The sequence below is a fragment of the Syngnathus scovelli genome, chromosome 14 (assembly GCF_024217435.2).
Source record: "Syngnathus scovelli strain Florida chromosome 14, RoL_Ssco_1.2, whole genome shotgun sequence".
NCBI classification, from domain to species: domain Eukaryota; kingdom Metazoa; phylum Chordata; class Actinopteri; order Syngnathiformes; family Syngnathidae; genus Syngnathus; species Syngnathus scovelli.
Window position 1 is genome coordinate 5,107,101 of NC_090860.1, and position 14,022 is coordinate 5,121,122.

Below are 14,022 nucleotides of genomic sequence, written 5' to 3' on the forward strand. Positions count from 1 at the left end.
TTATCATCACCCATCCATTTTACCCCCACAAGGGCCGCGGGTTTGCTGGAGCCTATCCCATCATTCCCATCATCACCATCCTGGTGGCGACCTTGTGACGAGGAAAGGGAAACGTCCAACCACGGCGCGAGGAGGCGGCGAAGTGGATGTGATTGAGGACAGGACAAGAATATTTGCAGTCAAACCAAAGTTGATGAATTGATTTTGATCTCGTTTTTAATTGCTACCAGTTTGGCCTGGTGTCGAGCGTTGCATGACAAGGAGCCCCCAAAAAAACACAAACGGCGAGTGATGACAATTGCGACCGTTTATTGAGGATGCGCATAGCCAAGCACGTCTCTCCCGGGATGTTGAGGAACCTTTGTTTTGTTTCTCCGGAAACTAGTACCAAGGCTCAGCGTCCCGAAATGCGGCACACAAACAAAAGGAGGCCATCGCGCCGGTCCCGAGCAGAACACAAACAAAAGAAGTGCACCCTTTGCAGAGGTCCCGAACAGATTGTACGTCAGGACATGCAGAACAAAACATACACGCAAGTAGCATTGCACCTTGACAAAATTCCAGCCTCCTCCCGACGGTGGCTAAAAAGGTAGCAAAGCACAAACAGACTCAAATGCATTTTGATCTTCATCCAAGCAAAACGCAAAATCATTAAAGCAAGCCCCGTGCAAAATGGCCACCGCCACCGCCGGCGTTGCATAGACAAAGCAAATCACCTTCTGACACTCAACTTTCAGCTTGACAAAATGAATGCTCGCGCTGGTCGCGCGCGCATTTTTGTGTGTGCTCTTTGTTGTGGACCTGTGGTAAAAGTGTGTGTGTGTGTGTTATGTGTGTGTGCACTGTGTTAGTGCGCTTATTTCTGTGGGTGTGTTCGTGAGCGTCTTGCAGGCGGCCATTTTGTTTATTCAGCTGCGTTTCCGAGCTCATTGTCGAAGCGTCTTCTCTTTAAATTGGCTCTTTGTTCATCTTCTTCAACTTTCGTCTTCCTCTCGTTCATCTCGGTCGCGCACCGGTTGTTCTCATGGACGGACCCGGATGCTCGGCGGCCCGGTCTGGATGGGAGAAGGAAAGAAGAATCCAATAAGCTTTTCTGGCTGTGAGGCAAATTGTGAACAACGAGCGAGTCCAAAAAACACGAAACAAAAAATCTGCTGCCTGTGAGCTTTGGAAACTAGTGTGACCTGGTTGCTACTTTCTTGAGCTTGCGGGTAGTATTTTGCATTGTGTGATAGCATGAAGCTTGTGGAGTTCAACCTCCTCTTTGCTGCTGCTGCTGCTTGCGTGTGTGTGATATCCGTTCTTGTGTGTGAAACCTTCTGAGCATCAGTGGACGATGAAACATGAGTGCACTTGTGTACACACACGCTTGCACGCGCGCACACGCTTAAGGGCCTTTTGCTGTCTGGGTTACAGAGCACATCCTGAGCCACATTCACCATTGCTTTAATTGAGCCTGTGTGTGCGTGAACAGGTGGGTAAGACCCGATGGGGGTCGGCAGCACGTTTATGCATCACAGATATCGCGTGCACGTGTTTGTGTGGTTTGTCATAACTGCGTCGTCCTCCAGTGTGTGTGTGTGTGTGTGTGTGTGTGTGTGTGTGTGTGCCGACAACAACCTGCAGCTGTTGGGCTGTCAGAGCGGGACTCGAATGCCATGCCCTGAGGGGGTGCGTGCGTGTGCGCCTGCGCATGTCATACAGGTCACTGAGGTTTGCTTGGCCCCAGAGGCACCCAGAGGCCAGCCGCACACGCACGCGCACGCACATTCACAACGTCAGTCTTTGTTCTTTGCTTTCTGCTATATACCCCGCCTCCTGCTTCACATAGACAAGCGTTATCCAAGACGGACGGATCGGCGGCATCGTTTGCAACCTACTCGGATCGGCCGATCCAAGACTTGGCTCCGCACCCGTGTGGCTTGATTGACAGCACTCGCCTGCCAGAGAAAGAAAAGCCATTGCGATCATTTATTGGTTTGACGTCTTTCAAACCATGCCACTGTTACTCGAGCCGTTCCGCTGAATCTTTGCCAAATATGGCGCACTGATCAGCTTGTTGGTTTTTTTTTTGTGGCAAATCGGCAAATAAAAGGCAACAGCGCACCAGTTTGGGGAGGGGCTCATTTCTATGCGAGCCAACAAAGAGGCAAAAGTGGCTAAAGTGCGGCGCTAGCAAGGCTGCGCGCCGATTTGCATGAGGAAATAGAAAAACGAGAGAGAAAAAAGTGCTAATTCAAGGCTGATGAATCCTAATCAAATGGGACTGATGGTAATTATGCTGATGTTGTTCCCTGGACCTGAAAGTGAGACGTCTGCAAATCCCACCTTGCATTAACACCCCAGAGGGACTGAGGGGGGGAGAGAGGAAGCATACGCAATCTAAATTGAGTATGGATAAAAGTCACAGAGAACACGGACGACTTTGCAGAAAATCTGCGTACATTCATTGAAATGCTCGGGAGGGCAAAAATGAATCCCAATATGCTGTTAATGCTTTTCCATGAAACAGGGAAAGTGCTTCCCATCTTCTTGCATTCCAGCCTCGCCCCTCCCCACCTCCACCTTTCGACACGCAATGACAAACAGCATGCTCGTATCAATCAAAGAAGGTGTGAAGGGTGCAGGAGGAGAGCCCGGGTGTGTGGATCACGCGGTCGGCTGGGCTCACATTAACGCGACAGAGCAGATTTGCGAGCATGGGATCTTTGTCCAACCGACCTGGTTCTTGTTGCCTGCGAGCGGTGCGCTCTTCTTCACGTCCAGCCGCCTCCTTGCCCCCGCCGGCCTGTCTTGGGGCCGCTCGCTGCCGCCGCGGGTGTAGACCTCCCCCCGCCTCCCCGCCGCCCTATCAGCCTCTTTGATCGGCCTGCGGTTAATTTTGGGATTAATTTGCGCGGAGGCGGTGGGGGTGGGTGGCTCTTTTGAGGGATTTGTCGTGGAGCCGCTGTCACTTATCTCGGTCATTACGGCGCCAATATTGGATTGAAGCCTTTTAGTATCTGCCAAACAATGGGCCGCCGAGGAGTCTATCGGGGCGACACGTGCCCGGGGATTTAGATAAGGGTGCGCCTCAGTACGAGGCGCCTCCAGCACACGGCGGCCCGCGAGGCACCGGGCCCCCTGCGGCCTGGCTTCACCCGAGACGGCCTCCTCGGCGTCTCCGACATCTGCCTCCTCTGGAAAGCCTCCATGCGGATGCGATTTGCCGGGCGGCGAGCCCCGCTGGATCTTTGACAAGGAGCAGTGAGAAGGCTCCGGTTGGGCCAAGACCCCACTCTGGCTCTCCTCGGGCGAGTGTTTGGGGATCTGCCGTTTGCAGCCAAGGGGCGGAGCGGATGTGACAGTCTGGATCTCCTGGGGGCATGGGAGCCGCGCCTCCCTCTCCAGGAAGGCCCTTGCTTTATCGGTGGGTGGCAAGCTGTAGCAGAGCGGCGGGCCCAGGTAGGCCTCCTCTGTGCAGGCCGGGACGAGCGTTTCCTCACCCAGGCTGGGTGGTGGAGAGGGGGTGGGGCTGGCGGCCCCAGTGGGGACGAGGTAAGGTGCAGGCACGGTGGCGACTCCGTCCTCGGCGCAGCGAGTGAGTTCACCGCAGTCGCTGTCGTGGGACGAGAGCGACAGGTAGGCGTAGAAGTCGCCTTTGCGCAAGCGCAGGGGCCGATGGGAATGTTGCGCCACCTGCAGCCGGCACACAAGGATGCAAAGGTCACGACGAGTGACTCACAGCCATCTCAATTGTGGGCAAATCAATTAAACAAACAACAAAAAAGGCAGCAAGCAAAATTGCTTCATTATTCATAGATTGATCATGTTCTATTTCAACATTTTTTGAGTCATGACGATTTTCTAGTTTTATTGTGTATTTTAGAACTCAGAATTTGTAATTTTTGATATATTCGGTCTTTAATTTATGATTTGATAGAGTTTGTATTTTATGTGTGCGTTACCTTTTCTCTGATGTGCTGGAAGGAGGCGGGGCTTAGTTCGGCGTCGGACTTTCCTATGGTCTGCGTTAGCTCTCGTCCAGGAATCTCTTTGCTCTGGCGGGCCTCTGAAGTCAAGTCCAAGATTTCCATGACAAAGTTGTGCACGGCCTCCTCGGAGGAGGGTGGGGAGGGTGAGGAGGGCAAGGAGAGCAGGGAGGGCCAGCAGCACAAGCGAGTGTGGGAGTTTTTGCTGGGGTGGCAGGAATGCTTGTCCTGGAGTTTGCTACTGCTCTCTTCCGTCACCAGCGAGGAGAACTTGAACTTCTCCTGGATGGTGATGGCCTTCCTGTCGGGGGAGAAGGAGACGCTCTGGCAGGGTAACTCGCCCATAAGCTGTCCTTCGAAGGAGGAGGCACCAGCGGGCGGCAGATACTCGCAGGTTGGTGAAGAAGGAAGCAGCTCAAGATCCTCTTCGGCTGCTGAGAAGGTAAAGGAGTCCCTGACGAGTTGGAGAGCTACTCCTCTCAAGGCGTGAGATTCTGCTCGCATATTGAGAGGCTCACCTCTCTTGGTGAAAACAGCGGACTCTTCTCGCAGGAGCTCGTCATCCGCATCTTTACCTTCCAAGCCGCCGTTCTCCACGTTGCCGTTCTCCACGTTGCCGTTCTCCACATCATCCGCAAACTGGCTCATGAAGCGCCTCCGGTTCGCCTCCTCTTGGTGGTCTCCCTTGGTAGAGTTCAGGGGGTGTCCTTGCTCAGGGTTGCTCCCACACTGGAGTTCATCCCATAGTCCAACTTCTTTCTTTGAGGCGGGAGGAGATCGCCTACATGCCTGGAGCTCATTCTTCATGTCATCCAAGCCCAACACGTAGGCCTCCTCGGCGGCCAACTCGTCATCCCGGTCATCGTCCTCAAACGAGGCGAGCATCAGCCTCTCCTCCTCCTCCTCCTCCTCTAGGACTTCCATCTCCTCCTCGGTGAGGGTGGAGGAGGACAGGAGATCGCCGTCATTCTCGTCGTCGGAGCAGGAGACATTGACCACCATGCTCAGACTAACAGCATCCACCTCCTCTCGGTGGCCGCTCCTCCCGTAGGAGTTCTGCTTGCTGGCCCCCTCCAGAAGGAGGCTCCTGCGCTTGGGGAGCACGGTGAGCGAGGCAGAGTTGTCATCAACGAGTGACGGTAGAACCTCACGGGAACCTCGCGAGCGTCGGTCCCCCGGCCAAGGGGAGGTGAGCGTCTGGCTGCCGAGCGTCTGGCTGCCGAGCGTCTGGCTGCCAAGCGTCAACTCCGAAACGCTGCGAGTCATCTTGGTGGCTGGCGGGCTCTGAATGTTCTCCAGACGCTTCAGGAGATCCAGAGTTCTCCTGCTCAGCTCTCCCGAAGAAAGCTGTCCTCGTCCTCTGATGCCAAGCCTCGCGTCTTCTGGACGATGGCGGTCCTCATCTCCGGTCCAGCGCGGGTCAAGGTCGGTGTCGGCATCCAGGCTGGTGTGGTTGTCCGGGCCGGTGTCGGCCTGCAGGCCAAAGTCGGTGTGTAGGCCGGTGTCAGCGCCCAGGTCGGTGTCGGCGTCCAGGCGGGTGTGGCCGTCCAGGCTGCGGCCAAGGCCAAACAGGCCGCTCTCCAGGGAGGCGCTGCGATGGAGGTGCTCTTTGGAGGGGAACAGTTCACGGCCCGGCAACAGGAGGGACTCCAGAGAAGAGCCTGGAGACCAGAGGGGACTGGCGCTTGGCTGGTGGGGCCTGGCGACTTGGTCCAAAATCGGAAATCGGGTTGCACTTGGCTCCAAGCTATCCAGCTCCTCACTATCTCCTTTGTTGAGCTCGGCTTCTTCTTGCGCAGCTCGTTGGGCTCTCTGCTCCTCTCGGTGCAGCATGGCTGCGGTGGGCGCGTTCACACTTTCTTTTTCAAGAAGTCGGCGACACGGTACGGTCTCGATGTCTCCGGCGTCGCTAACAATGCCGCTTTCGCTGCCAGACAAACGGTCGTCGTTGGCCCCTTCCCTCTCAGGTCTCCTCTCGCCACCTTGCTCGTCCAGGAGGTCTGTCTCGCCCGTCGTCAGTCTGCCCAGGAGGGACTCCATGGACGAGAAGGTGGAGTCCTTGCTCGGGCTCCTGTGAAACGTGTGTTGCTTCCTCTCGGTCGCTTCCGGAAGCCTTTCCCACTCCACCGTGTGAAGGCCGTACACCTGGTAGACCACCGTTTGAGGAGGGACATTTGTCGTCACGCCGGCCTCCTTGTGCGTCAGTTTGTGAGATTCCGCCACTGCCAGATCTGTCTCGTCCCATTCCCACGAGTCGTCGGGAGCCGAGGCTGCCGGGGGAGGAGCCCGGTGGAGAGGAGATTGGTGGGGAGAAGCTCGGTGGGGAGAAACTCGGAGGGGATTCGATGGGCCTGTTTCCACAGAGGTCCTTGGGACCTGAAGACGAGACAAAAGAATACGGTTTCCAATTCAGATGAGACAAAGACGAAAGGATTTGCTGTCCAATTCAGACGAGACAAATTTGAAGTGACGCAACATTGCTGGACGAGGTCACCTCATTATAATTGTATCATTTGGAATGCAATCGAAAACGTTAGACTCACTCCAGACGTAAATATTTGTCTTCACATTTGTTTTCATAAAATAACGAGTGACTTAACTCCATATGAGAATTTGTTATTGTTTCAGTTTCAAATCTAGCCTTTTAATTTGCTTCATTAACTTCTATCAAATATAACTCGTACAAATAAAAGAATGTGTTATTTTACTATTAAAAATAATACAATTGATGCAACAGTTAAATATAAACAATTATATTTTTATGATTCACATAAATACTTAGCAAATATGCTGCACAAGTGTCCAATTTATTCAATGAAGTAATTGTTTGATAATTACACAAATTAAAATAATATAATTAAAACAGGAAGACGATTGGGTGTTTGCTGCCCAGCACAAAGAAGACCAAAGCGCTCCTTTGAGTCAAGACAAAGATTCCAGTGTGGAACAAAGCCATGAATAATTCAGAGTGGACGTAAACACGCAACCAAAAATCTTCAGCGGTGGCAAAATGTGCTTAGACGCCGGAATTGTTCACTTGCACGGACATAATTATACAAATTGCTCCTCATCTTGGTAATATGAACGTGTGTGTGTGGGTGGGGTGAGCACATAAGTCATTCATAGCCTATTAATCTCCTAAAGCCGCCAGTGTGTAGTTGACTTGTGTATTTCAGATAAGGCTAACGTAAGCGCAAGGGGCGGCCCTCATCCCCTCAGCCCCTCATCCAATCAAACAACCAAAAAAAGCATCTGTGACTGATTTCACGTCTGTCCTTCCTCTGCAGTTTGAGTCGAGCATCACCACGAGCGTCTTGTGCAAGTTGCAGGTGGCTAACGGCGCAATTCAGTTCAAAGTTTTGCATGGAAATCTGTTGCTGAAGTTGCTCCCTTTCCTCAAACGATGGCAGGAGGAGGAGGGAGCGGCAAGGAGGGAGCAAAGAGACGCACCAGACCACCATGAGGCGCTTCTCCTCGCGCTTTTTTTGGAGGCCAAAGTATTTGCATTGGCTTGCCGCCGAGCGCTCCTGTTTGTTAGCTTAGCCCTGTCCTTGCTAGCTCACTGTCGTTATTCAACGTCTGCAAAGCCAAAGCGCTGAGCGAGGTCGCCAAATTGATTCCGAAGCTAAAGGCTTGTCACGTTTTTTTCAGGAAGTCACACCAATCCTGGCCTCGGCGAGCTCATGGCGTACCCACACCCGTATTTGTCATCCCCATTTGTCATCGGCCGTGCCGACCGTTTAGCGAGGCCATGTTCCAATTTGAAAGCTTCTTGCTCTTGGAAAAGCCTTTGGACGCATTTAGAAGAACGGAAAAGCTCCGGCGTGTGCGGCGTTCTTACCATGCGCAGCTCTCCCGTCGTGCGTGGCGTTCTTACTGTGCACGACTCTCCCGGCGTGCGTGGTGTTCTTACCGTATGCGGCTCTGTGAGCTCTCCCGGCGTGCGCGGCTCTCCCGGCAGCTCCCTCTTGAGTCTGTTGTGCCAGTGCAGCGTGTGCATGAGCACGGCCTCCCACCTCCGCTCCAGGTTGATGGACAGCAGCTGCAGGGCCTGGCGCCGCCGCTCCGCCTCTGCCTCGGCCTCAGGCCCCGGCTGCGCTCCAACCCAGCAACAACCAATCAAAGAGACGCAAAGGAGCAAGGTCCCGTCTGACGTCGGAGGTACCCACCTGGTTCTGCCGGAGGAGCTTCTGGCAAAGCTTCAGAAGCCGTGAGACGCCGCATCGCCGAGCCCGCACGTCCCAACACAAACTCTGCAGGAGACAAGAGACAGCCTATTTCAAAAAGACAAGCGATCCGCCCGCCGCCGTCGGCTCCGAAGAGCTTAGCGTCGTTGCCATCGGTCCCGTTAGTATTAACGGATGACGTCGGCGTTTGTGCGTCAAAAGCGGCAAGGGTGCAAAACGCCGCCGCTTCGTCGCCACACTCCGCCCCAAAAACTCTTTCTTTACAGGTCGGAGGTCGACCTTCTGACCACGTGGTGCAGGGACAACAACCTCCTGCTGAACGTCAGCAAGACCAAGGAGATTGTTGGGTCACACCCAACACCTGCCACTGACCATCGACGGTGCTGTGGTGGTGAGAGTGAGCAGCACCAGATTCCTGGGGGTGCACATCAGTGAATACCTCTCCTGGACCACCAACACTGCATCACTGGGGATGAAAGCTCAGCGCCGCCTGTACTTCCTGCGGAAACTCAGGCGAGCAAGTGCTCCACCAGCCATCATAACCGTGGCACTATTGAGAACGTCCTCTCCAGTTGTATCGCTGTATGGGGGTGGAAGCTGCACTGAATACAACATAAAGGCCCTGCAGCGCAGAGTGAACACAGCTGGGAGGATTATTGGAGCTTCACTCCCCTCCCTGAAGGACATTTACACCTCCCATCTCACCTGCAAGGCGACCACGATCGTGAGGGATGTGAGTCACCCCGCTCACACTTTGTTTGATCTACTGCCCTCTGGGAAGAGGTACAGAAGCCTGCACTCCCGCACCACCAGACTCACCAACAGCTTCATACTCCAGGCTGTTAGGATCCTAAACGCTTTCCGCCCTCCACCCTCGGCTGCATAACGTCCTGGCCTTTTGGGCCACGTTGGCTGCCTTGCACTACTCCTCCTGTACTTTTGCGCTATATACTGACTGTCTGCTGTATGCACAATTGCTCCGTTTCAACCATGATGCTCTTATTTATTTATTTATTATTTATTCATTGCTCTTATTTGTTCATTGTATGTGCCTTCTTGTTTTTACGTTTTGTATTGTTTACTTGAATGTTTTGTTTGTCCGTGGACCAATATAATATTATATACATGTATATATATATATATATATATATATATATATATATATATATACACCGTAATTTTCGGACTATAAGTCGCGTTTTTTTTCATAGTTTGGGTGGGGCGGCGACTTATAATGAGGAGCGACTTATATGTGAATTTTTCCAAAAAGTTTCCCCCAAAAAAAAAAAAAAAAAAAAAAGTGAAATCGCGATAAACGAACCGCGATGTAGCAAGGGATTACTGTACTTCGGTTGTTTACAGAAAGGACAAAGGTTGATCACGGGATAACGAAGATGACGTACTACCGGCATCATTAGCGGCTTTGTTGTTTGTAAGTGACACGGAGGACGAAGAGTTTGAAGGATTTAAGGATTTGGAGTGACACAGAAGGTTTGAAACACTATTATCGCTTTTACGCACGCCCGGTCCTACTCTACGGAGCTCTCTTTCACCTCCGTGGATAGAAGTCTGGGGCCGGCGCTCGGCCGGGTGGCTGTCCGGGGACGGTGGATGGGGCTCGGTCATGGCTTTTACGCACGCCCGGTCCTATTCTATGGATCTCTCTTACACCTCCGTGGCTGGAAGTCTACGCCGCCACACTCCTGGAAGTTTGTTTTGTTAAATAAAGAGCCAAACCCACGTCTTTCCTTGTACTTTGTTAACGCTACAATATAGTTATATACTAGAGCTGTGGAATAACGACGAGGCTGACGTCAGGTCGTTGTTGACAAAGGATGAGGAATTTGATCGATGGATTTAATGATTTAGAGTGCACAGGTGGATTGATAATATTATTGCTTATATAATAGTTATTTGATATCTAATTTATATAGTATCGTTATATGGGCCTGGAGAATATTTTGAAGTGCAAGCGCCGTCAGCGGCGCGCACCCATTGTTGACAAAGGACGATCCATCCATCCGTCCATTTTCCGAACCGCTTCGTCCCCACGGGGGTCGCGGGCGTGCTGGAGCCTATCCCAGCCGTCAACGGGCAATAGGCGGGGGACACCCTGAACCGGTTGCCAGCCAATCGCAGGGCACACAGAGACAAACAACCATCCGCACTCGCACTCACACCTAGGGACAATTTGGAGTGCTCAATCGGCCTACCAAGCATGTTTTTGGGATGTGGGAGGAAACCGGAGTGCCCGGAGAAAACCCACAAAGGACGATCGATGGATTTAATGAATTGGAGTGACACAGATGGTTTTATAAACGTGTTATTTATGTAATAGTTTTATTAATAACTTTGAATGTTACGTCAGCCCCGTTCTCAGCTCTTCGTTTGTGTTTATGTCACGTTAGCATACCTATCATTTAGCCTGTTGTTGCTCGTTCATGTCTGTTCTTGGTGTTGGATTTTGTCGAATAAATTTCGTCCCAAAATGCGACTTATACGCCGGAGCGACTTATATATGTTTTTTTTCACGTTATTGTGCATTTTATGGCTAATGCGACCTATATTCCAAGCGACTTTTAGCCTAAAAATTACGGTATATAATATTTAATATGTCGTGTCACCGTGGGATAGTCGGAAATGCAATTTCGATCTCTTTGTATGTCTTGACATGTGAAGAAATTGACAATAAAGCAGACTTTGACTTTGATAATGTCGGGCACACCCAATTCATCAGCTGATACGCAACACTGAAAATTGCGACAATATGCGCTGTGCCAAAATTGGGATGGAAACAAACAATTCAACTTGTTTTGGCCATCGTGTTTGCGTCGGAGCACTTTTGACTCTCTGCTCCCTCGCATCCTTTTTGGGATCATACTATTTGTGCTCAACGTGTGTTTCCTAAGTTGCATGCATGTCACACTCATTTTTATACATTGATTGCGTGTGTGCGCGCGGCATCGCCAGGTGCTTGCTGCTGTTTGCCGTGTGACACCAGCTGATTAAAATCCCGTTACCGTTCCTACCTTCCTCCTGCCATACATTCTTTGCCTTTGTTAAGGCCAGCACGCGCACACGATGCTCAGCACGCCACTGCTGCCTTTGCCTGGCTTCATTTATTATTTATTGTTTACAAGCCTTAAGTTGGTTTGTCTTGCACAACTTTGTTGGCTGCACTATTCCTCAAGAAATGTCAAAAATATTTGATATGGCGGACTTGTTGCAGGCTAAACATGGCGCATGTCAATTGAACTTCAAGTCAATGGGTAATGAGCACAAAAGGAGGATAAAAGGGACCCGACAAGCGACAGATAGCCCAAACATGGCAAGAGATCGCCAAGGACGCAGGACAGCAGTAAGGAAGAAAGGGAGGAGTGAATGGAGGGAGGAAGGAAGGCAGGAAGGAAATGAAGACTGGAAGTTAGGAAGGCAGGAAGCAGGGAAACAAGCGTGAAGGAGAGGCATCGCCCACCTTGAAGCTGGCCAGCTGCTGGCGAGCGTGGTGCCGGGGCCGCCGCAGGCAGGAGTTAAAGATGAGCAGCTCGGCGTGTCGCAGCCACGCCTTCAGCTCCTCGATGCTGGCCCGCAGATGCTCCGGGACATCCGAGCACAGCGACGGTGGCGGTGAGTGCATCTTCTGCATGTGAAGACAATGGCTTCCGTCAATCGTCATGACTGGCAAATGCCGACGTCGCTTTTTACGTTTCCACCATTTCAAGTGCAACTCAAAAGCAAACATTGCGTTTTCTCGTCCAGGCTAAAGGTAGTGTTGATGCTATCGACAGTTCATGTTGTGGAAGCGCAACGTTTCATCTTCCTGGAACATCGTTTGTCCGAGCAAAGCAAAGCAATTGCTTTTTGCTGCGGCGCTCCAGAAATCGCGATAAACGCAAACAAACTGTTTACGTTCATTGAAAAAATCTTTGTTGTTTATGAAAAAAAAATTCATAGAAACCAGCCTGGAAATTTCTCATGACGGGTTTGTCGCAGCGGATCAAGGAAGCAAGGAAGGAAGGCGTTCAGATAAACACAGCTGCCAATGTTTATTTTGCCGCGTTTGCTCCGAATGGCGTCTCGCTCACGCCACTCATCCGCGTCAACTAATTCCAGCGTGCACAGCTGGCGCCGTCTCATCACCGTGATGAAAGACGGCGGCGGCGGTGGTGGTGGCTACGGCAGCAGCGTTTTGTTCCACGGAAGAAACAAAAAAGTCTCCCATGGAGCGAGCGGATGCCGTGGCGCCAAGCACCATCTGTGCGTGTCTCATCTCCGCCATTAGCGTTTGACAACGACGGCGACGCGAGCCTCAGACACAAACAAACGTCTCGCGAGTGAAAAGGACGCCGGCAGTCCAACAGTTGCTCTTGCGCCTCCGTGAGCAGACGCTGACTCAACGGCCCGCAATTTGGGCCTTCAGATCTCGGCTCGCCATTGTATGGCTCGCAATTGTGCGGCTACCGCCAGCACTGCTTGCGGGCCGTCCGCCCTCACAGGGCATTTCGCCTTCGCCACATCAGACAAGAATGAGCTCCTTACTTCCTTCTCCCTTCCCTTCCCTTCCCTTCCCTTCCCTTCCCTTCCCTTCCCTTCCCTTCCCTTCCCTTCCCTTCCCTTCCCTTCCCTTCCCTTCCGCATTCTGCCTTTCCTGGGGTTGGGCTGTCTTTTTTCCTCCTCACTTTCTATTTTCTTCCTCAACTCCCTCTTTGCCTCTTTCCTTATCTTTGTCTCCATCCTTCCATCTTTTCTTTGCCTTGTTGCGTGTTGTGCGGGATGTCCGATGTTGAGCCAGGAACAACAAAGATGTGGAGTATAGGGTTGGTTCTTTATTGGCAAGATCTTGGGTTGTTTAATGGCGGCCAATGCACGAGGCACAGCAGCAGATGAAACAACAGCTTCCTTCTCCTGGTCACCTTCTTTTATACTGCCCGGAAAGGCGGGAACTTGTCACATGACCATTTGATACCTGAGTGTGGGGGGTGTTAGGGTTGATAGATTAGTTTGATCCTATTTTTATGTTGGAATGTAACCCGTAATAATTAACCTAGCTTGTCCTGTCTTAACAAAGTAGTAGAAGAAAGTGCTAAGATCCTTTGAACTGATTGACCAGCTGCAGAGGACGCAATCAAAGTTGTTCTGTTTACTCAACATCGTAAAACAACCCCTGCTATGATTTGATCAAAGGCCAGGGCTTTCACCCCCATCCTGTCCACTCACACCCCCACCCTGTTTCTCTCAATAAAAATGCTCTTGCAAGAGGCCTGAGTCAGACCTCATTCGTATGCACAGCGACGAATGACTCTCCACTTGCAAGTGTTTAAAAGGGCATACTGTCTCCCGTGTGGTTCTTGCAAAATAAGTTAGAGTGAGAACCACTCTAACAGGGGGTGTCACCCCCCTGTGTGTGTGTGTGTGTGTGTGTGTGTGTGTGTGTGTGTGTGTGTGTGTGTGTGTGTGTGTGCATTCATGCAGTTATGTGTGTTGTATTCGTGTTCTGATTGAGCAGTTATGTTTATATAAACTAATAAAGAGAATTGTACAGATATGAGCATGAAAACGCACGTGAGATTGTCTAACCTAACAGAACATGTATACATTGCTGTTGCTCTCTCTTCAGCCTCCTCATTTTCGCTCCCAAAACATCCTTCCCCCGTTGCAAATTTCCATTCTTGCTGCCAGCTGCTCTTTGCCATCCATGTTGTTTTGCACGGGTATCAGACAAAGATAACACAAGCAAAACCTAAAATGCCGTTTGAAAACACTGATGAGATTGATGAAGGGAAAGACAATGCTAGCTGCTGCCTCCTGTGCGTGTGAGAAGGTCCCTTACCCCTTAAATTCCAAATTAATTGTGTGACATTTAC

General features: G+C 51.4%; 1 protein-coding gene across 3 annotated transcripts in view; it reads right to left on the minus strand.

Annotated features, from left to right (window-relative positions):
- Positions 1 to 292: 292 nt before the first annotated feature.
- Positions 293 to 14,022, minus strand: part of akap6 (A kinase (PRKA) anchor protein 6) — a 34,649-nt gene continuing 20,919 nt past the window's right edge. For all 3 annotated transcript variants that reach the window (XM_049740147.2, XM_049740149.2, XM_049740148.2), the window contains 7 exons: positions 11,634 to 11,798; positions 8,141 to 8,224; positions 7,885 to 8,064; positions 3,948 to 6,347; positions 2,722 to 3,678; positions 1,881 to 1,940; positions 293 to 1,055 (listed from right to left, as the gene is read on the minus strand). In XM_049740147.2, the coding sequence (XP_049596104.1) occupies positions 1,023 to 1,055; positions 1,881 to 1,940; positions 2,722 to 3,678; positions 3,948 to 6,347; positions 7,885 to 8,064; positions 8,141 to 8,224; positions 11,634 to 11,798 (3,879 nt within the window). In that variant the 3' untranslated portion in view covers positions 293 to 1,022. The remainder of the gene's footprint in view (positions 1,056 to 1,880; positions 1,941 to 2,721; positions 3,679 to 3,947; positions 6,348 to 7,884; positions 8,065 to 8,140; positions 8,225 to 11,633; positions 11,799 to 14,022) is intronic.